The sequence below is a fragment of the Lates calcarifer genome, linkage group LG3, assembly GCF_001640805.2.
Source record: "Lates calcarifer isolate ASB-BC8 linkage group LG3, TLL_Latcal_v3, whole genome shotgun sequence".
Lineage (NCBI taxonomy): Eukaryota > Metazoa > Chordata > Actinopteri > Centropomidae > Lates > Lates calcarifer.
In genome coordinates, this window is record NC_066835.1 from 22,011,164 (window position 1) to 22,033,842 (window position 22,679).

The following is a 22,679-nucleotide window of genomic DNA, read 5'->3' on the forward strand; positions in this document are numbered from 1 at the left end:
TTGTCGTGGAAATGATTCCTGGAGCTGCTGAACTCTCTGAATCCTTGTTAAATTTATTGTTTGTCATCTTTTCAGGAGTTTAAAGTCTTGTTGCCATGGAAAAGATACTCGGAAATGTCTTTGCAATGTGATCACTCGTCCGATCCTGATCCAAACCCTCACGCACACTTCATTATATCCAGTCTAACATTTAATCAGAGGCTTCTTTGAACAGTTTCTCTTGCTGGTTCTTAAATGGGACTTTATGCGACATGTGATCATGGTCTTTTCCTGCAGCCTAAAGCACAAAGCTTTAATTTAAAGGTCACAGTGTTGTGTATTTAATCGTCTTGGACAGTGAAGGTCGTTTGAGGTTTATGGTCCTGTCTGCAGGCCACACCAGCCACTTTTTAAAACTCCCTGAGGACGTTGTGTAAATCTCAGGCACAGTTTTTGGACGGTCTGTCTGTGTCCTCTCAACATGACCTGGCAGGAGATTTTGACCCCCCTGAGCAGAGTCTCAGTCCTGAACGAGGCGACAGCGAGGACTCCGTGAGAACAGGTTTCTAATGGTTTTTGGTGCCGGGCCACATCTGTCGACAAACACATCTGCTGTCTAAATTATTACAAGAGATATCTGTGTGTGTTTATGTGTTTTCTAGCTGTCTGTGTCAAACGGGAGTTTTCTTTCTTTGGTGAGAAAATCAACCAATAATGTTATTGATTTATGATTTATTTTCATCTGCTGGGTCGTCCTTTTACTTTTAAATGTCCACTTTTTTTATTTCTCACTTTTTTATTGCTCTTTAAAATGTGAGGAAGTAGCAAGAAAGGTACCAAACATTGTTAATGTTTTGTGATATGTAAACCTCTTTATGGATTACTACTTTAACCAGAAGCATCACTATATATTAGTACCAAACTCCTTTGACAAAAACAGGAATTTTACAGAGCAGATCACAGGAGCTGCTGGAATACCACTGCCTCCATCTGTTTGTTTGTTTGTGCTGTTTGTGTGATTGTCAGAGGTGGAAGAAGTAAAAGTACCATACAATAAGAACAGAGTCAACTCCAAACCTACACTGGATCAACATGTTGTGTACCTGGCTGGTGAAGGTGATGTGGTAGGTGTCATACTTCACAGAAGGTGGAGTCCAGACCAGAGTGACTGATGTCTCTGTGATGTCCTGAGTACTCAGCTGGGAAACACCTGACATGACTGCAACAGAAAAGACATAGAGAGAGAGAGACATGGTTTAGATAAAAGCCACCAGCCATTTATATTTACATCTACATAATATTTCAATTATGTCCAATAACACAAGTCCAGCCCATTCATTCCAACACTGCCAAAACCAAACAACCAGCGATATCAGTGGAGGAGATTCCCTGGTGTACACAGTTTATCGATCACTGAGCTAACTGGCAAAAAGAGATAATTACTGCTTAATTCGCCCACATTGTACTCAAATTACTCCATCATTTACCCTCATACTTTAGAAGCACTATAGCCTGTGCAATCACACACCCTAGAGTTTTATTTAGTACGATACAGAGAAAAGGGTTTGCTATTCTGAACGTTTTCCAGGTTAATAAATTTAAGATTTATCAGGTTTATTCAAAGTTGTTTCAGTAGAACTCTGCCTTCTGTCTTTAGTATTTCAGTTTATTTAGCACCATTCAAGCATTATTTTGCTTCTGATTTATGATGTTGTGACTCGTGACACGACTCTTAGCTGCACATTTCTTGTTTGTGTGAATATTACCTTGTGTTTTGACTTAGGCTAATTTTTTTTATCTGACTTTTTAGTAACCAGTTTTCACAGTGAATCACTGGTCACAATTGTCTTTTCTCACTCATTGGGAACCAAAAAGCAAAACAATCAAACAGCATTCAGATGTTTTATCATGGATACATATTAAGGCATTTCTGAAGAATCAGGTTTCCTTTCCTCCTGGAACACAGAGGAGTTTTTCATTGGGAGAAAAGGTTTCTCTCATCTCCTTTTCTTACTCATGTGATTGATACAGTGGAACAAATGAACCCACAGGCCTCCAACTGATCCATCCAGTCAATCTCCACCAAAACACAGTGATGTATGTATCAGCGTTTGGCATCGGCCTCCGTCAAACCTTAAGCTGTCTGCTCACTGGCACCACAACAATAAAACAAACTGTTCTATCTGATCTGCTGTTTGAAAATGATACAGCTCAGATGATCAGCGGGGTGGTTTTGCCATTAAGTATATAGTATCCAGGCTCTTGATTTGGGAGCCACAGGAGCCTGGGTTCAGAGCAGGGAAATGTCTTTAAAATACCCAGACATTTCCCTCAGGAGTTGGTGCAGACCAAAAACAGAGCTAAAAGAGCGGAAATACTTGTCCAATGAGACGATTGTGTTGCTCTGTGTCTGCTGGATGTAGAAGTATTAAATTTACAAGGAGATAATACTTCTTCAGAACTGAAGAAGTCTTTCAGATGAGAGGTGAAACGCCTTCAAGGAACCTAAAAGAAGTCCAGCTGCCTTTGATGCTAGCATTTATGATTTGATGTTGTGTTTACGGCTTGTTGTGCTGCCCCCCCAGTGGCAAAAAGCTGACATATACAGCTATACAGCTTTGTGCTTATATATTGCTATATATATATATTGCTAAGAATTATGAAAAAATAAAGCTATCAAAGCAATAAAAGATTAATTTAGTAGCTCCGTAAGTTCTGATTTGCTGATTTACAGACCAAAAAAGTTCTAGATAAACTGGACTTAATGTAGCTGAAAAGTAAATGTTATGTCCTTCCTACATGCTGAATATTTGTGGTTTCAACAGAATTTAACCACTATATCTCAGTGTGAAGCTGCTCTTAAATACACATATTTGAAATACTGTTGAAACAGTATCTATATGTCCAAAGTTTGCCCAGCATTAGCCAAAACCTCTGGACATTTTTGACCTGCAGATCACTTAATCAGGCCTTAAAGGTAAGGTGCAGGAGTTAGAGACAGATTTATGAAGTCTCTATAAAACTATTTCACCATTAGAATCAGTCCAATTTCCTGTCATGTTCTATCTACATTATTTATACACAGTATGTCACTGTAGTTCATTGTGCCACAGAGTCATACAGAAACACTCTGCCAACATGAAGCTCAGCCTGGCAGAGTCACACCACTGATGTATAACTGCACACACTGAAGGTGTAGTCGATAATAATTCACAGATTTATTTTACTGCACCAGTTTCTCATTAAATTAGCACTGAAGAATTCACTGCTCAGTGGGTCACTGACGGACTGACGTAATGTTCCCGTAAATAATTACCAAAAGTCCAACATGCACTTCATATGCACACAGGACTGAGAAAGAAACAGAGAGAGAGACATGGTAACCATGTGGCTGACTATCAAACACACTCACACATGCATTTAGATTTTTATGGAAATTTCAATCAGGGTGTTTTCCATGAACTACTTTTATGGCAAGATTCTTTAGAGGGTGCAACAAGAATAAATGATCAAAACAGCAGCAGCAAGTCCTCCTCCACTTTAGGAAAGTAAGATATATCACTGCTGCTTTAGTTTTAGTTTGTTGAGGGGACAGGAGGTAGGGTTGACTTCAACACTGCAGTCATTTCTTCTGTTGCTTTTTTTTCTGCTAAATTGTGGATGATCGAATAAGAAGGTCCGATCTCTTTGCTAGGTTTAGACTGACTGTCCAGCACCCACGTTGTTTAAACAGCAAACGCACTTGAACTCATCTGTATGAGCACGGGCATGTTGGTCTTAAAATGAGGTGTGGTCAGGTGCATTGAGGCAGCAGAAGAACACTGTACAGGATTTTAGAAGGTGTGATGCTGGACTGAATGAACCCCCCCCCCCCCCCCCCCCCCGATGAACCTGGCGCTGCAACTTTTATTTACGACCTAAATGCACCTGCTTCATGAGCTTCAGAGCCCTGAGAGTCTCTCTCTGTGATGATCTTAGGTTAGCACAAAGGCACAATGAATGTTATTTGTTTTGCAGGTATTTGGAGACATCACATATTTTTCCAATATGTCAACCTTTCACCAAGCAAAAAAACACTCTTTCGCAATACCTTCTTTTAAATTTCTGGTGTCTCCATTTAGACATTTCTGCACAAATTCCAAATGTACAAAAAAGCAGGTGGATGGAAACGTACTTAACAGTCGCTGATGTCCACTAACTTCACTCTCCTTCTCATATGGGACTTCAGAATTGGGACATCCCTCCCTCAACTCCAATCAGAGGTCAGTTACATTTGGGAAAACACTTAACACTCTCACACACGTGTCTGTCCTGTGTCCGCATCAGGAAGCACAGAAAGCCATTACACAGCAGTCTGAGGGAGTTTTATGGGCAGCAGGTCTGGATCCTGCTGCTCTGTTAATGAAACAGTTCCGTCACTGGAGTCACTGTAGCTTGACCCAGCTCCAAACACACAAGCTAACACAAAAACGTAGCCTGGCAACAACTATGACAGCAACAACAACAAGAAAACAGAGCTGGAGGAGGTAGGCAGCATGACTGACGGTACAAATGATGATGTATCGAATTAGAAAAATGTTTTCAGTGCTAAAAAAAAACATAATTATTTTGACTAAAATTTCAAACAATTATGAGGTAACAGAGATTAAAATGCAGTTGTTGGATGAATCATGACAGACACTAACAGTATGATCAACCCCCAAAAAACGTTAACAGCAGTTCAAAGCACATCATCCTCCCAGAGATGACAAACTCTCTCCTCTCGTGTGTTAGATCCATTAAGTTATTATGTGAGAAGATATTACACTAAAGTAAAGCATCTGGTATACTCTGCCTACATACCAAACATGTAAAGTGTTTGCCCTGAGGCTATAAACCGCAAACACACATGGGGAAAAACAAAGTCAATATGATGCTGGATGAAGAAGGATTTTTAAATGGCCACCGTAGAGGAAATGTGTGATTTTACAGTTTTCCTGCAAAGATAGATTCCCTGCAACCCGTAATGCTACAGCGGATATTTGAAAGGAAGCAAATAAGTAAGTTAAGTTTATTTATATGGCATTTATGTAGCTGTGGGGAAGACATTGCTCAGTACTTTGCAGTTAAAAAGTAAAAGCAACAGATATAAAATATGCACTGTAAGGATGCAAAACAACTAAACAAAGGCAAGACTAAACAGGTGTGACCTTAGTACCATTTTAAAGGTGCCCAGCAGCTGCTGCAATGTAATCTAATGGTCAAAGTACTTCTATCCATTCAAAATTTTTGTCTGCATTAAATTGTTCAAACCAATCAACCAATCCTTGACAGAGATGACACAGCTGTTTTCACATTTTGTGGCGCAAATTAGTTATATGATTGAATATCATCTGCATAGAAGTTTATTTTAATACTACTGTATTCTGTTCAAAGGAGAAGCATTTACACAACAAACAAATAGGACCTTGAATTAAATCTCGTGTGTTTGTTTTTGTCTTTTACATAGAGATTTGCCTTTAAAACCTCATGTTCTGTTTACTGGGAAACATAAACAAGGAAGATAAAATGGGACCCAGAACAGAACCTTGTGGTACGTCACAAGCCAGGATCACAGATGAGGACACGTAATTAGCAACAATGTTGAGTCTCAAAGTTCAAACCCTCAAACTTAGTGTAAATGGCACCTACGTCAACATGACACAGGTCTCTTTAAAGACTAATTTAGATTTTGGATTCTGTATTTTTGTGGGTTTGACTCACCTATATCACAGTTGGGTCCAGTCATCCCTTCTGCACACTGGCTGCAGTCCGGGCCGGTGAATCCACGCCGGCAAACACACCTCCCTTTGACGCATCGCCCTTTGTTGCTGCAGTTATTAGGACAGGCTTTGGCAGAGCAGTCTGGTCCAGCGAAACCAACGTCGCAGACACACTTCCCGTTTACACACTTCCCACGGTTGCTGCAGTTGTTGGGACAAGCTTTTTCAGAGCAGTCATCACCGGTGAAGCCATCATCACAAACACACTGACCATTAACACAGCGCCCTCTGTTGTTGCAGTTTCCCAGACAGGAGTTTTCAGAGCAGTCATCACCGGTGAAGCCATCATCACAAACACACTGACCATTAACACAGCGCCCTCTGTTGTTGCAGTTTGCTGGGCAGGAGTTTTCAGAGCAGTCATCGCCAGTGAAGCCGCTGTTGCAAACACATTTACCATCTACACACCTTCCGCGGTTGTTACAGTCATTAGGACATGTTCTTTCAGAGCAATCTGGACCAGTGAATCCAGAATTACAGACACACTGTCCGTTAACGCAGCGCCCCCTGCTGTTGCAGTTTCCAGGACAGGCAATCTCAGAGCAGTCTGCACCGGTGAAACCACTGTCGCAAACACATTTACCATCAACACACCTGCCACGGTTGTTGCAGTTATCAGGACAGGCTCTTTTGGAGCAATCTGGACCAGTGAATCCAGAATTACAGACACACTGTCCGTTAACGCAGCGCCCCCTGCTGTTGCAGTTTCCTGGGCATGAATTCTCAGAGCAGTCTGCACCAGTGAATCCACTGTTGCAAACACATTTACCATTAACGCACCGTCCACGATCACTGCAGTTGTTAGGACAGGCCTTCTTGGAGCAGTCCGGGCCGGTGAATCCAGGGTTGCACACACACTGTCCATTAACGCAGCGCCCTCTCTTGTTGCAGTTTCCTGGACAGGATTCGTCCGAGCAGCTGGGTCCTGTGAAACCACTGTTGCACACACACCTGCCGTTCACACACTTGCCCCGGTTGTTGCAGTTGTCGGGGCAGCCTCTCTGCGAGCAGTCGGGACCGGTGAAACCTGGATCGCAGACGCACTGTCCGTTCACACACCTCCCGTTGTCATTGCAGTTTCCTGGACAGTTGGACTTGCTGCAGTCCGGTCCACTGAAACCAAGGAAACAGGCGCACTTGCCGTCCACGCAACGTCCCTGATCACTGCACTCGTTGGGACACTCGGCGATGTCTGGTTTGATGGAGCAACCTGCACCTGAGGGAAAGACAGATGAGTGAAACAGATTTTAAGGGAAGTGAAACAAGCTCATAGGTTAATGTCCTGTTAGCTTATGGCTTAGTTTAGCATTTGATTTTTATCATGTACATAATGTGTTGTTGGCACTGGACTACAATTACACAGAGACCTGATGGGATTCAGGAACTTACCTCCAGCGGCTATGCTTTTTTGGTACATTTGCCAAATCTGCTTTTTACCCAACTTTGCTAAACAATTCCCAACTAATATTTCTGGAAACATTTATAACATAAGGAACTCTGTGATGTTAGCTAGAGGAGCTAATTTCCTCTGCAGCATCAGTGATTTCCAGAGAAGAGAAAGGAAGAAAAACACTGTTTTTAAACATGTCTGGTACTTTTGTTTTTAGAAATAAAAGTCAGTCTTGTTTTTGCATGATTCTGCTGATTGAAGATTCTGTCTGGCACCAGATGGCACCAACATATTGGCACAATTTAGATAATGGGTGATTAAAGTTAATTTTCAACACGGTTTAATATTTTTCTGTGTTCATAACTGTTGAATGAAACCATGTTGGGGTGATGGGGTAGGAAGGAATAAGAGTAAACAAAGAGAGAGGACGAGTGGAGGGTGGAGTTGGTTGTGATGTGTTCAGGTGTCTGTGTGAAGCCTGCTGGCATCTTTCAGATCAGTAAATGTGAATGTGAGATGATAAGAAAGAATGCAAGAAGAACAAAAGCAGATTTCTGCTTCTCATTTTTTCTAGCCATTTCTCTTATCTTAAAAAATGGTTAAAAACACAGGAAGGAAGAAAATCTCTGAGAGCTCACAGCTCAGTTTGTAACCTTTGTTGATCAGGAGTTAATTTGGAATGGGTTTAACCTTTAACTAAACTTGAGCTAAACTTTTCCTCTATCATCCTGCTTTAGTTTTTGGGGGGTGGAGGTCTAATCCTCGATAATTAGACTGTCACGCAGCCTTGTTTTGACTAATTATCCCCCGAGTGTCTGTGTGTTTATGTTGTTGGGAGAAGGGTGGAGGGAAATCTGCACTAGTCTGGGAGGAGATGGAGTCTGAGATCACACTGGGCAGACGACTGGGGATGGACACACACAGACACACACACACACACACACACACACAGACACACACACACACACACACACACACACACACACACACACACACACACAGTTAGCTCATGGCTTCAGTTCTGCCAGTTCATCATGTGAACAGTCCTGAGGTCAGCTCCACTCTGATGGAGGATGTGAGTGATGAACTGATTCTAACATAAATCTGTCAAAAATCATTTAACTGAGAGTCAGTTACTTTCAGAGTAACTAAGTACATTTACTCCAGTATTGTATTTACTGTAAATATTCATATTCACTTCTATTTTGTGCAACTTAACACTTTCATTTCACTGAAATGATCTGACAACTAGACTTTATTTATTATCTATTTTGCAGACAAATTCTTCTAAAAGTGAGGACCTTTTCTTGAGTACTGAATTTAAATAGTTACCATTACTGCTTCTGCTGCTATTTTTTAACATGTATGTGTCCATGATTTTATGAATTTCATCATGAATAAATAAATAGCATCTGAATAAATGCTACTGAATAACTCCTTGGAGTCTTGGATCTTTCCTTTTTTGAAAAGAGAGAGGGATGGTAATCATAGATCTACATATCCAGGAAAAGTTATGTCCAATAGTTGAAATAGTTGGGGGATCTCAGCTGTGCTCTTCAATATTTTGGATATGTCTGAAATACTTGTTAGACATATTACTGCCTCTGTTTGCTGTTCGGGGTTAATGTAGTAGTCGTGTACTTGAAAGCTAGTTCTTCTGTCGTTTGTTTGTTTTCTGTCACGTTCAGAGTTTAAATACTCAACATGATCACCATATAATATGTTGTTGTTTATTGTTATCACAGATTTAATTTTCCAAAGTAAATAAAGAACAATTATCTACAACATTATAGTGTTGAAATGAGCCATTCTTCATTATGAATGATTTTAGTTTTGTTACTCAAATAAATGTTATTTTGAATTCTGAATGTTGGACATTTTTGTCGTATTGTAACTTTTGCCTATGGAAACATGCACAGCTGCACATATATGTTTGGATATATGTATGAATGCAGTTATAAATGCACTTTCTGAATCAAGTACTCTGCTCTTTTGAGTACATGACAGTACGCTGACAGCAGCTGCTCAGACTGGGGTGTGATGGGTGGGTTCATTTGTCTCTTTCGTTGTTTTCCTTTGTTTGTCGTGTTCATTTCCCTCTGGTGTTGTGTGTGTGTTTACTTTAAACTTTAAAAAGGGGAAATGTCACAATAAAAAAAGCATAATTGTTAAATACTTGATAAATTCGTCATGTGCCGGTCAGCTCTGCAGAGGGAGGTCATGCTTTTATACATGTGTGTGTGTTGTTCAGGATGAGTCAGTGGAACAGGAGAAGCAGCTACAGGCAGAGCAGTGAAGTAATATGAACTCATGCAACTGGCTGAAACGAAGACATGTGCATGAGTCTGGATCTGTTTCCAGCTCTGACAGAGCAGAAAGAGATGAAAGACGAGATGTGAGGAGAAATACATCGACTGTGAACTGGAGCCAGACCCGACGAGTCTCTCCTCACTTTTATTAATGTGAGGAAACTTCATACAGTTTACAGCCAGTCAGAGCAGAGAGCTGAGCCAGATACAGGCATGTTAATGAGGAGGGAGGAGTGCCCTGCTCAAAGGCAGCTTGGCAACAGATTTAATTATGACCTGCATTTGTTTTTGTTGACCTTTTGACTTTTCCTCTAGCGCCACCTTTAGGTCAAAACTCCAAAAAAAGGGAGCAGGGTATGAGATTTTCTTGGCTCATGAACCACATCTGTTTTAATGACCTCTCAGCTGAATTCAAAGTTTATTTATGGTTTACAGGTGTAAACCATAATGAACGAGAGTTTATCAACCGGAGAGATTTGGCTCAACTGATTCAGAAATATTTTCACTGATGGTATACACATGTAATGTTGATAAAATGCTGTGTTGGGCACTTCTCTGGAGCCCTCGGAGCTGTATGTGGAGAGGAGGATGCTGCACTAACATCATGGAGGACATCCCCTACACCACCTGCTGGTCAAACACTCATTCAGCTACAGGAAGTCATTCACCAGCTTCCAACGCTGTGTACGATAATCCTCCTCTCTCCTCTAACACAACGTTTCTCCTTGTGAAAGACAAACTGCTCACCTGGACTTTTTATTTAGGATATTATTCAATGCATCAGTCATATATCAGATTATTCTTCCAAGGTTTGTACAACAGTGTTTCTGCCTCTGGAGCTGTAGAGTCTGATCTCCTCCTCTGACCTCCTGCTGCTCCCACGATCCTGCTCGACGACTGTTCTTACATTTAATGTATCAGTTTTATTGATGGACTTATTGCTATTACTGTTATCACTTTCTTTCTTAACCCAACCAGCAGAGGTAGATGGTCACCCAAACTGAGTCTGGTTCTGCTCGAGGTCTCTGCCCCTTAAAGTTTTTCCTCTCCACTGTCGCCTAGTGCTGCTCATAGTGGGATTTGTTGGGTCTCTCTGTAAATATAATAATATAAAGAGAACGCTTTAGACCTGCTCTATATGTACTGTACAGTACCTTGAGATAACATCTGTTGTGATTTGGTGCTATATAAATAAGAAATGACTTGACTACAGCTCTCTTTAGTTCTATAGATCCAATACTTGGTCAGTTTGAATGATTACAGTTTTCTGCCGTGTTTTGATGTGAGTACATCTTAAATAGCTGTTGAAAAGTAATTTAAACTATTATTATTTATGGTATTTAATCATATTCTTTTACTATTTTTGTGTTAAAGTTGGGGAACCAGTGTGTCTGCCTGTCAACATTTGCTTTCACTGACAGATGCCACTTTTTCTTTTTTTTATGACTCAGTGATCAACAACACTCCAGCTCCAACCACAGAGAAACCTAAAAGCAGAAAGTGGATTTTGTGTTTCAACAGACAAAGAAAATTCAGTCCAGTGTTTATTCAACGCATGTTGCTATAAACACACGCTGTGCAGCGAAATAACAACACGAAATCCCAGATGTTGTAATGACTGTAAATGGGATAAAAATTCACTACAATAAGAGTCTAGACTTGGATTCTTCTGGTCTTCATGTTAACTGCTCCCAGTGGAAACACATCAGACCATTAACCCCAGTGTGAGGAGATCTGTATTTGTATTTGTTGTCATGGTTAAGAGTCATTATGATGATTGTTGTTTACTATGATTTAAATCATCGTCCTCTCATGTTTCCTGACAGGGGTAACGTTTATTAATGTCTTGTTTGCGTGTTAGCAGTGCTCTGAAAAAACCTCAAGTGACCTGAGTGTTTATTTAAACATGAATTACTCAGTTCAACAGATTAATATCTAGATTTAGGTCTGTCCATGACCTAATACCTGGGGCAGTGTTCAATGATGAATACCACTGACTTTTTTGGTGATTTTTATTTACAATATCAACATGTTCAGAAAGAAAGAAAGTAGATTTTTGGCCCGTTAAGACTCCACTGGAAAGCCTCAGAGAAGACGTGATAATCTCTATACTGGACCAATTAACTCTAAATGAAATGATTCCCACTGGTCCAGTCAATCATAATGAACGTTAAAGGTCCCAAAAACGTATTTTCTCAATCGATTCAAACAACCAGTTTGATTATCTGACATGTTTTTCTCTGTGGTTTTCTTGCTTAGCTCAGTTTGAAAAACATGATGTCATCTACAGTTACAGTTTTTGAGGCTTATAAACTCTTTATGAATACAAACATATGTAGAGATAAGATCCAGATGTGGCTCGGGGGAACACAGCATAAACTTCTTCATTTATATTAACACCTTTTAAGTTGATATGAACAGCTGCTTATTTCCACATCCAGCAATGACAGATCAACATGATGATTCATGTGGAGTGGTATTTGTGTCCAGTGTTACCTTTATTTTAGCTCTGTGTTTGGTCTCCTCCACCTCCTGAGTTAAATCTCTGGTTCTTTAGCTGCTAAAGTCTCCACCATTTTCACCAGCTGCTCTCTGACTGAGTCTGGTAGTGAACAGTGGAGTTTTTACAGCTGTTTCTCTGAAGATAGATGCTTGCTAACGGCTGAAAACAACTGTATGAGAGTGAACCAGAACAGTAAAGTTGTGGCTCAGATAAACAATGAGCTGAAACTCACTTTAAAGCTCTGAAAAGAGAGGAGCTGCAGATTCAGCTGATAATTCTCTGTAATTTCACATTTGTTGCTCATTCAATCGTAAAGTTTCACCGTAGACAGAAAGTTTTCAGTAACAACAACGATCTGGTTTTACCTTTGCTCTCCTTGGAGGTGCAGCAGCCTCCCTCAGCTCCTCCACACTTCTCCCTGAGGGTCGACACCTCCCTCTCCAGCCTCTCCAGACGCTCCCGAAGGGCAGCGAAGTCGGCCTCGCAGCCACAAGACCCGGACCCAGATCCCGAACCCGACGGAACCAGTTTGATCTTATGTGTCAGGACCAGAGGAGAACCGGGGGCCAGGTCGATTTCTTTACCTGGGAGACACAGAGATGATCAGGCCGAGCTACACCTGCGAGGAGATGGAAACTGAGGTTTTAATTCTGCAGGTCTTTACCTCCCTGACCGGCGTCAGATGAATCACCCTGTGTGGCGCAGCCCTCGGTGATCACCACCTGCAAAAACAAAAAAGATCAACCATTGCAGTTCCCATCCAGTCCCATTTCAATGCAACATTGTCGAACAATTCATCACTAACTCACCTTGATGGCGTCCTGCTTGGCATCCCTAGGGGTCCTGTGACCTCTGACCTGGAGCTCCTGGGAGGTTGTTGGGGTCAGGAGGGCCGGACCAGGCAGGAAGAGGACGAGGAAGAGGGAGGCGATGAAGGGAAGCATCGTCTGGGTTTGGGACCAGGAAAACAGTCCTTGTGGTTGTTTAGGAAAAGGGAGGGAAGAGGAAAGACACTGGGCTGTCGGGTCCGCTCAGGAAATCTGAGCTGATTGTTTTTTAAAAGACGTGGAGATTAGTAGCACTTGCACTGCAGGTCAAAGGAATCTCTGTCAGCTGCTGTCTCTTTGTCCACACAGGTGATGACGTTCAGTGGTTGTTTTTTTCCTCCCTCCTCTCCTTTGGACTGCAGGGATTTTCCCCTCTGAAACACAGACAAAATTACACATTTAAACCCAACTTAAATTTCAAGTCAACTCAACAGACTCCACTTCGGGTCACAATTAGCAGAAATGGGCCATTAGCTGTTTATGGGCCTGTCAGTGCAGCGTGACGGCCAGTAAACCACAATGGAAACAGTAACGTGGTCTCAAAGAGTAATTTGTTATCCTGCAGCCAGTTTTCTAACGCTGCCACCTCACAGGCTGGTGACACACAGATCAGACCAAAGACTCTTTAAATGACTGGATATATACTCTAATTCAGCAGTTTATAAAGAGTATTTGATGAAATAGAACAGCAGCTGAGTTGCATTGGGTCTTCTAATGGTGGAAACACTCAGATTATTTTCTGTTTTCGTAGCTCAGATGAGCTCCTGGGACGATGCAACTCCCCTGAATAGATATTTATTATTTCCAGGGAGATAAACTAAAGACTCAGACGCCCAGGACTAAATTTTGATAAAACTCTTGCTAAGTAAAACAATAACAGCGCCAAATGTTCAGGATATGTCCTTTTATCAGTTGTTTGCTCACATTTGGGAGGAATAAATCTGCTGCACCCATGTACATCCCACTGTGCTGGTGCCATTACACAGCTTCCTGCTGATATTTTTAAATTTACAGAATATTTCACAAGTAATGATGAATAAATTACACTGAATCATATGCATCAGGACATGTTTCCAGCCTAAGGGTGATAAAAGAATGCACAATGAACCACATTATTATTAAATCACAGTAAAAAGATAAATATAACCACACTCACAGTTAGAAAGTTTCCCCCTGACATTTCCTCCAACACACATACAGCAGCTGAGCGTGTCCACAAATATGAGTCAAACCCTAAATGATCTAACCACCTGCGTCTCCCCTGAGGGGTTTATAACCAAAGCTTGTTAATACTTGAGGTCTACTGTGCGTCCTCCATCCAGCTCGAACCCACTTTCAGCAGCAGCGGCAGCAGGTTTGAATGTAGAAAGCAGCTGCTGAGAGTTTGCCGGTGCTGGGCCGAGTCCACGACAACAGCATAACGTCATTCAGACACTCAGTCATTCAGTCTACTGGTGGAGCAAGATTTTAAATTTAGGAAAGGATGAAAATTTCATAAATATTTCTTAAGTGCAGTTTTGTCAGCTGAGTAGTTTAGTTTCCTTCTGTCCTCTTGGAAGTTCTGTAATTATTTATAATAAAATGTTATTTTAAGAAGTTAAAGAATCCTGCACACTGTCGACCACTTGTACTCACTTTATTAACAAGGACAGAGGACTAAAATGTTGTTAAGAAAGTGGGAAAAAGTGATTAACAGCGTCCAAGATTCTTAGTTGGGTAAAACTTTATTTTACACATCCATTATTTACTTATAATTTCTTAAAGATTTCCTGGAAATAAACATGTTTGTTTCTAATTACAGGAAAAATAGAGACAAAGTTCAGAGACTGTTATATTGTTGGAAACTTTACTCAGCGTTTTTGCTGAACAATCGCCTGCGATCCTCTGAATAAAAGTCTCAAGATTCAACTAACAATAACTAGAAGTAAACAATCAGATCAGCCTCTGTTTCACCTGTAATTAGAACCAAACAATGTGATTCTTTGAAGAGATTATTTGGATATAACTGAGAAATTATAGAGTCATAAAATAAACTGTTTTTTAGTCCTCTGCACGTACAGTAATTCAAGTTGCTGTAGTACCAAAATGCAGTGTAGCAATCAGAGTTGTTGTTACATGTTTTGTCCACCAGAGGACACTGACAAGCCAAAACAAGTCCTGATCACAATGTTTAAATGACAAAATAAGAGGGAAAAAATTTAACATCAGCTCCGCTTTATTTCTGACGACTCAGAGTTTAACAAACAACTTTAATACCAAACACATCTAAACACATTTAGCATCAGAACGACTCCTGTTTTTTATTCTGTATTTATGTTTAATAGATAATTATAAGTGATGTAAAAAAGACCTGACAATATTCTCATCCCTCTAATTTACAGCAGATACAGAAAGTCCTAATGTTTGGTAAATGAATGAATTTTTCTGTCCTGTTAGAAAAGTACAATGCTGTGTTTAAAGATCCCGTCTATAGTCACCTTTACGACATATAAAAATACTTATTTAAATATATATTCTGCGTCTTTTTTCCTTTAACAAACAAATTAAAAAAAAGTTCAATTATCTCATGAAAATTCTAACAGCTGGACTTTAACAGTGAATGTGAGTGAAGACCATGTCTAGTCTCTGAGAAGCCTCCTCCAAACCTCTGCACCTCATCTGTGAATGGGACCTTTTCTACCTTCCACGCCCTCTGAACACATTCAACTTCTCTGTTGCTAATTTGACTTGACCCGACACAAAGAAAGGTCCAGCATCTGCAGTTTGATTTACATCTCTGTCTAGACCTCGGCCAGTTACCGAGCCTCCTCTATCGACTACAATTAGCTTGTAAATACCTGCGAGCCACAGCTGTTCCAGCTGCTACGGTTGGACCCCCTCAGAAAACACATGTGGGCAATAGAAACTCCCCGAACGCACCATAAAGACTCACACTTGGTCTTCACCTTTACTTTCTCTCGCTGCTGCTGGTTTGTGTCTTTCAGACTCCTGTTCACACTGAGTCCAGCTCTCAGAAGCCAAAATAAACTCCTCCACACCAGCTCCTTCAAAACACAAACTTGGCACTTGATACCCAAACTTGGCTCATGTTAATGCGATGATAGTGATACCAGGAGGCATTCAGTTGTTAGATAAATGGAACCGTTTGCTTTTACTGATAATTAAGAGAATTTGAATTTGTTTAACTGGAGTTTATTTTTGTAAGTTTAACAGTAAAATAAATCCCTGTCTTGAAAATAGAGATGAATCATAGGGAGTTGGAATTTCTGTGGTGATAAAATGTTTCACCTGATATTTCATGCCAAGTTAAATTTTACTTTATCTGATCATAAACTTTACTTTTTATACTCCTGCACTTCAATTAATAAAGCTGCTCCATAAATAAATAAGGGATCAAAACTGATGCAGCAAAACCAGAGATACAGACTTTTTTCCACCTTACTACTCTACTTCCTTGACAAAACCTAATGCCTACATTACCCACAATCCAACACAACCATTGTCAATTTAGTCTGGCTGCAGCAGAAATGCATTAGAGAGGTCACTGTAGAGGTTACTCCTCTAACTTGTAGTTTTTAGACCTGACATCACCTGAGGACGTTTATCAGACTTCACGGCTCCGTCTGGAGACACTAAAGGAGTTTTTACTGCAGTTTTCACATATGCAGCAGAACTCACCAACACCTGGAAACACCCGCTGAGGTGGAAAATCCATCTCATTCATTTTATGTTTATTTTTCACCTTGAAAATACAGGTTTGACTGAAAAAAAATCTTAACTTAAGGTCCACTTATTAGCTTTTAACTGCAGCACAGTCAGTCATCTGAGGAAAGCAATGAAAACTAGGTGAAAAGCAGCTTTTGAGTTAACCTTGAGTTAAGAAGTTAAGAAAATAAAGCTGGTCCATTAGAAATATAATATAATGATTGACAGATATCACAAGACCTAGGCAGTGATGCAGCTGCTTTGAAATCCATCACAGACCAGGACCAGAGACTCACACTGTTTCTACTGATTTTCACCTCATCTGCTGCCACAGCAATCAACACTGTAACACTGACGGCTGAACATGTGCATCGAACCAGCTCTAAGATGATCTCAATGAAAGGCAATAAAAAAATCTGTATGTTGCTTTCATGTCAACGGAAACTGGTCATTTTGTCTTTTATTCCTAAAATATCTGGAGGCTCCGAAAAAAAACAACAAAAAAATCAGTTGTTACTAAAGCAGTAAAATATCAGTGAAGTGATTTCACCTGTTCCCAGTTCAGATTCTCTTGTTTCTGGGGTTTGAATCGTTTTCTTGATATTCCTGCAACAATCAGTCTGCTTGTCTTGTTCCTGTTTTGAATTGTTACTGAAGATAAACTAGATTATGTGATAACTGGACTGTACAAGAAGATTAACTTTTTTGACTCAGTAAAACACAAAAGACGTCAACACTGGACAAAATAACTTATTTGAGTTAAAATTGAGAAATGTTGCACAAAATCTTTGCACAAATTTCCTATTTTTCATTAACAAAAAAAAAAATCTAAAAGCTTTAAAGTTGAATTATATACATATAATTACAGTTAATATAGGGCTTAAACTTCTTATGATTTTTGTTACTGATTGTTGGATCTTTCAAATGTGATAAAATAGTGAAAAATCTCAGAAAGTCATGAAAATAAAAATCTCCCTTAAGTTGCAAAGAAAATCAGCAAATCATCCTGAAAATTTAGAAGCTGGAACAAGAGAATGTTTTGCATTTTTGTTTGATTTGCATGATTCATCAACGATTAAATGAGGTGCAGATTTATTCTTCTGGCAGCTCACTGACTGATCAAATAACTGCTGTAGCTCTAACTGAAATATTTGCACATTTGTATTCACATCTCTTCATGCATGTTCATACAATATCCATTATATCAATGAAATTATTCCAAAAATCTCTTTAAATATTATGAATGAAATTCATCAAAGATGCAAAAATGAGGATTTTAATGATATCGGCACATGATCAGAGAATCTAAAACATCTTCTTACCTGCTCAGAGCTGTGATGACTCTCTCTCTCTCTGTGTTGGTCCACAGGTCTGTCCTGTCGGTTTCTGTGAAGCTCTCATTGACTGACCAACAGAACCAGAGGGAGGGGGAATGGACAGAGCGAGAGAGAGGAGGAAAGAAAAAAGGAAGAAAGAGAGGGGAGGAGAGCAGTAAAATTTTCTCATACTTGAAGAATTTTTCCTCCCTCTCTCCCTCTCTCCCTCTCAGTGTTTCTCTCTCCTCTCCTCCTCCTCCACCTCCCATCTTTCTCTCTGATGTAATTCTATGTGCTTTACAGGTCCCTCTTGGGCGGGGGATTTGCGATGGAAAACATCTGAATTTTTAGATGTTTTTTAAGGGGACGCAGGGGCCTGAAATCTTTAATGTGTTTTGAAGCGGTCTCTGTCCTCTGCTGCACGCTCCATTACGTTAGTGAGAGAGATACAGTCCACTGTCTTCCTCTCTCTGTCTCTGGTTTGGGTCTGATTTTGATGCTGTGCTGACAAACCTGGTCTCCCATTCACTGTCAGTGGAGCAGCTCCAGGACCTGACATCACACACAGACTCTTGGCTGCCTTAAGTCTTGTTTTGTTCAGAGATGATGTACAACAAATCTCAAACATCAGATGCACATGTTGTTGCAGAAAAACTCTTTAACTCTCACTTTGATCACTGGAGCCTTTTCACTGGGACCGAGGGTTCGAATCGTCCTCGATGACTTAAACAAGCATCAGGACCAGAGGATGCACAGGAGCCAGGTTATAACCTGTTACTGTATTCGAGGATGTTTACTCACCTATCATCATCACAACCCTGCAGTCTCAGCTGATCAGACAAAATGAGGATCCTGCAGGTTGAAGCCGATCGCAGGACAAACACTGATGCCCTGTAAGAGACAATGGAGTAGAGTTATAAGGTAGCATGTAACTTAATACTTAAAAACTGAAGAACAGCTACAATCACCACTTTCTTAGGAACATCATCCTGACACTGGGTATTTCCTTCTTCTGCTCTAAAACCACTGTGTCATGGATTGCACAAGACGTTGGAAACTTTCCTTTGAGATCTGCTCCATGTTGATATAATTTCATCACATCATTTCTGCAGAACTGTCAGCTGCACATTCATGCTGCCAATCTCCTGTTCTACCTCATCCCCAAGGTGTTGTACTGGATTCAGACTGGGAAGGACACTGACGTTCTCTGAACTCACTGTGACATGGAGCATTATCTTGCTGGAAGTATCTGTTAGAAGATGGTAAACTGTGGCCATAAAGGGATGAACGTGGTCAGCAACAATACTCAGATAGGCTGTTAAATTCAAATGATTGATATTAAGGGCCCAAAGAAAATATTCCCCACACTATTACACCACCAGCAGAAGCCTGGACTGTTTACAGAGGGCAGGTTGGCTCCATGGATTCAGATTCTGACCCTACCACCTGCCAGATTCATCAGACCAGGCTACGTGTTTCCAATCTTCAACAGTCCAGTTTTGGTGAGCCTGTGTCCACTGCAGCCTCAGACCTCTGGTCTTGGCTGTAACCTGACCTGGTCTCCTGCTGCTGTCATCCAGCCACCTCAAGGTTGGACGCATTGTTCAGTCTGAGAAGCTTCTCTGCTCACCACAGTTGTAAATAGTGGTTATCTGAGTAACTGTGGCCTCTCTGTCAGCTCCAACCAGTCTGGCCATTCTCCTCTGACCTCTCTCATCAGCAAGGCGTCTCCGACCACAGAACTACTGCTCACTGGGTGTTTTTTTTTTTTTTTTTGGCATACTGAGCTTAAACTCTAGAGATTGCTGAGAGACTAAATCCCAGAAATACTCGAACCAGCCTGTCTGGCACCGACAATAATGCCACAGTCAAAATTTCTGAGATCAACTGTGTTTTTTTCTCTTCTCTCTTTCTTCTTTTTCTTGTTTTTCAGAGGTTTCTAGTGACAGTGAGCAAACTGAAAAGGTCAAGCTGTCTGTCGAACAAAGGCCGAGTTCAGAAGTCAAGTATGAGGCCTTTGAACCAGGGTCCGGTGGTTTCAGGTGAGGTCAAGCAGAGGATTGTTAAGAGTGTGAGAAAGATTACAGATGATTATTGAACCAACTGGTTTAATGGTTTTAGGCAGAGATTTTTATTCATGGATAATTAAGACAAACATGTTGTGAATACTTTCAACTGTGTTCCGCCATGCTCTTTCAGCTTTTACTTACCATACACTTAATTATTAGTCTTTAGTCTTTTATTAGACTTGTTGTAGATGGTGAAGTGGTGACTACAGCCGCAACAATTAATCAATTAGCCAATCAACAAAAAAACTGACCTGCAATTACTTTTCCTGGTTCCAGCTTTTGAAATGTGAGGATTATGTTTTTCTTCATCATATATGATAGTAAATAGTGAATATTTGTATTCTGGACGAATAAAACCAGCTGCTGAGATAGTAAAGCAGACATTTTTCATCTTTTTCTAACATTTTAGAGACAAAATAATAAACCAACTAAACTGTGATGTTGGCTGCTGCACTCGAATCTGTGCGACTGTGAAAAATAGTGCACTCTCTAATTTATATTATATATGATCTTTAAGTGTCTGCTGATCTGGGAGGATCAGTTGTAGGTAAACCTGAAGTCAAACACAGGAGACTCTGGTACTTTCAGACCTGTTAGTTGTGAGCTGAAGTCAATCCAGTTTATTAACCATCAACTTTACTACCTGACCCTAAACTCTGACTGACCTCTGCAATCTGAAACTCCTCCTCCTGTTTTAGTTTGAGTCATTTTTTCAACAAATAGTTTTTCCTTTTTAAACAGGTATTTTCTCACACCACTGTCAGAGATGCACATGACGTGGATTACCATTAATCTGAGATTGTTTCACAGGTTAAACTCAGCTCTGTCGGCCGTTCGCTGCACTGGGAGACTGTGGTGGTTCTCACTAATCAGAGGCTGAAAGCCAATCAACTTTACTATCAAGTTTACTACCTGGTCCTAAACCCTGACAGACCTCCAGAGTGCACTAACTCTCACTGCTCCCCTGGGCCTCTCCCCCAGCTGTAGCTCTGCATACTTCACCCACTGTGGATTTAAAGCCTTTCACTCACTAAACTCCATTATATACAACACTTTTACACCTTATTTGGAAAATTTAAAACTTCAGCATCAGTAGGGCATACATTTCAATACACGTATATCCTGAATATTTTTTTTTTTAAATATTAACAAACAAAAAACATTATGATTTCCTAAATTTACAGTTTAACCTGGAGAGTTTACTTCATTACACCTTATTCAGAGTGAAAACGTAAGAATCTCACCGTTACTGACGACATCTGAAACACTGAGGTGAAGATCTGCAATGGGACGGCTTCACAGGAAGAGTTGTTGTTTCCAAAGTAACAGCTAAAGGGGATTCAAAATAAAGAACAAACAAAAAGCTTTTCCAGGTCCTTCAAATATAGAATAAACAGTTATCAATCAGTTGCACATTGACGGCTAATCAGGATCAGCTGTTTTTCATTTCTGCCTTCAAACATTTGTACAGCAAATTTTTCTTATTAAGGTCAAAAATAATCTATGTAGAGTTAAGTTTATCTGCCAGGCGTAATCATGTCAGATGCAGACATGAATCTTGTCATATAAGACGCTACCTTTGAGGCATTTAGTCGATGCTGTGATCCAGACCGACTCACTGGCACTCTGACAGGACACATGGATGCTGCAGGAAAGGAACATTTGCTTTTTTAAGTAACGAAACAGTGACTCTGCTGGCCGCTTGGCCACCGTACCACCGAAAAACAAACACTGAAATAACTGCTCGAGACAGGTGTGGATGGATTACTGAGCAGGTCTATGGGGCCCAGAGGCCCAGTAGGTGAGGGGTCCTGGGCCAGAACCTGTGAGTGAAGTGATGGTTATGATTTCTTGTTGGAAAGTCAATCAAACAACAACAGAGAGATGCAAGGTGACGACAGAGACAAAACAACAGCAAAGAGATGCACAGTGACCACAAACAATTAACCAACTACAGACAGCATTTTGTGTCTCTATCAGTCTGGGGTTCTTGCTCCTATACAGGAGAGGTGGGAGACCTTTTGAACCTGGAAACAACTCAGGTGCTTGGTAAAAAAACATGCGCTAACTCAGCTACAAATATAAAAACCTGTAGCCAATGAGCTTCCACTCGGCAGCCTGTCCCATCTCTTCTGTTGTAGCTGTTTGTTTCTGCCCTGTTCTCCTCATCGTCCTGGTTCCAGCTTTTCAAATGTTTATATTTTCTTGTTTTTCCAATTTCACATCAAAGTCTTTTAAACTTCAGCAGAACACCCAGTTCACTCAGAGGAAGTTCACCTGTCTTCCATTTCGGTAAATCAAAATCTCTAACCCTTTTCTTCTGATTCTTTTGGAAAACTTCCCTTTTGAGCTCTGGGAAGTTTCATTTAGGATTTCACTGGATGCTGACAGGTATTATTAGCATTTACTTCAACCTCTGAACCCATAGCTGCTGTTTTTTTGGTTATCTTTTCATAGATGTCAAGATGACACTGCACGAGGAGACGTCTATTTCCCCGCATGTGTTTCAGAGAGAACTAATCACCTTAACTACCAACTTTAACTACTGGGCTCAGAAGCCTTTAGTCTGCCCTGTAGACTCATCAACAGGACTTTCACAGTCTCTGAGGGAGCCCTGAAATGACTGAAATGCCTCAGAAACCAGGAACACATGCATGATAAAGTGAAGGCTAATTGTAGCATATGTGTTATGAGCCAGGCCAAGCTGAGTCTGTGGAAATGGAGCGAGAGTTTGGCCAGAAAATAACGAGAGCGTGTGGATCCTGTAAAGCTGGAAAACG

General features: G+C 40.6%; 1 protein-coding gene across 2 annotated transcripts in view; it reads right to left on the reverse strand.

Moving 5' to 3' along the window:
* Window positions 1-21,545, reverse strand: part of LOC108891255 (tenascin) — a 47,888-nt gene extending 26,343 nt beyond the window's left edge. Inside the window, exons 1-9 of one of the 2 annotated variants that reach the window (XM_051069121.1) lie at window positions 21,477-21,545; window positions 21,144-21,228; window positions 18,632-18,721; window positions 17,837-17,918; window positions 12,792-13,183; window positions 12,647-12,704; window positions 12,348-12,566; window positions 5,722-6,996; window positions 1,083-1,198 (exon numbers count right to left, since the gene is read on the reverse strand). In XM_051069121.1, coding sequence (XP_050925078.1) covers window positions 1,083-1,198; window positions 5,722-6,996; window positions 12,348-12,566; window positions 12,647-12,704; window positions 12,792-12,926 — 1,803 coding nt within the window. In that variant the 5' untranslated portion in view covers window positions 12,927-13,183; window positions 17,837-17,918; window positions 18,632-18,721; window positions 21,144-21,228; window positions 21,477-21,545. Of the gene's footprint in view, window positions 1-1,082; window positions 1,199-5,721; window positions 6,997-12,347; window positions 12,567-12,646; window positions 12,705-12,791; window positions 13,184-17,836; window positions 17,980-18,631; window positions 18,722-21,143; window positions 21,229-21,476 lie in introns of those variants that run through there. The other variant, XM_051069123.1, reaches the window with a different exon arrangement.
* Between the last annotated feature and the right edge of the window lie 1,134 nt (window positions 21,546-22,679).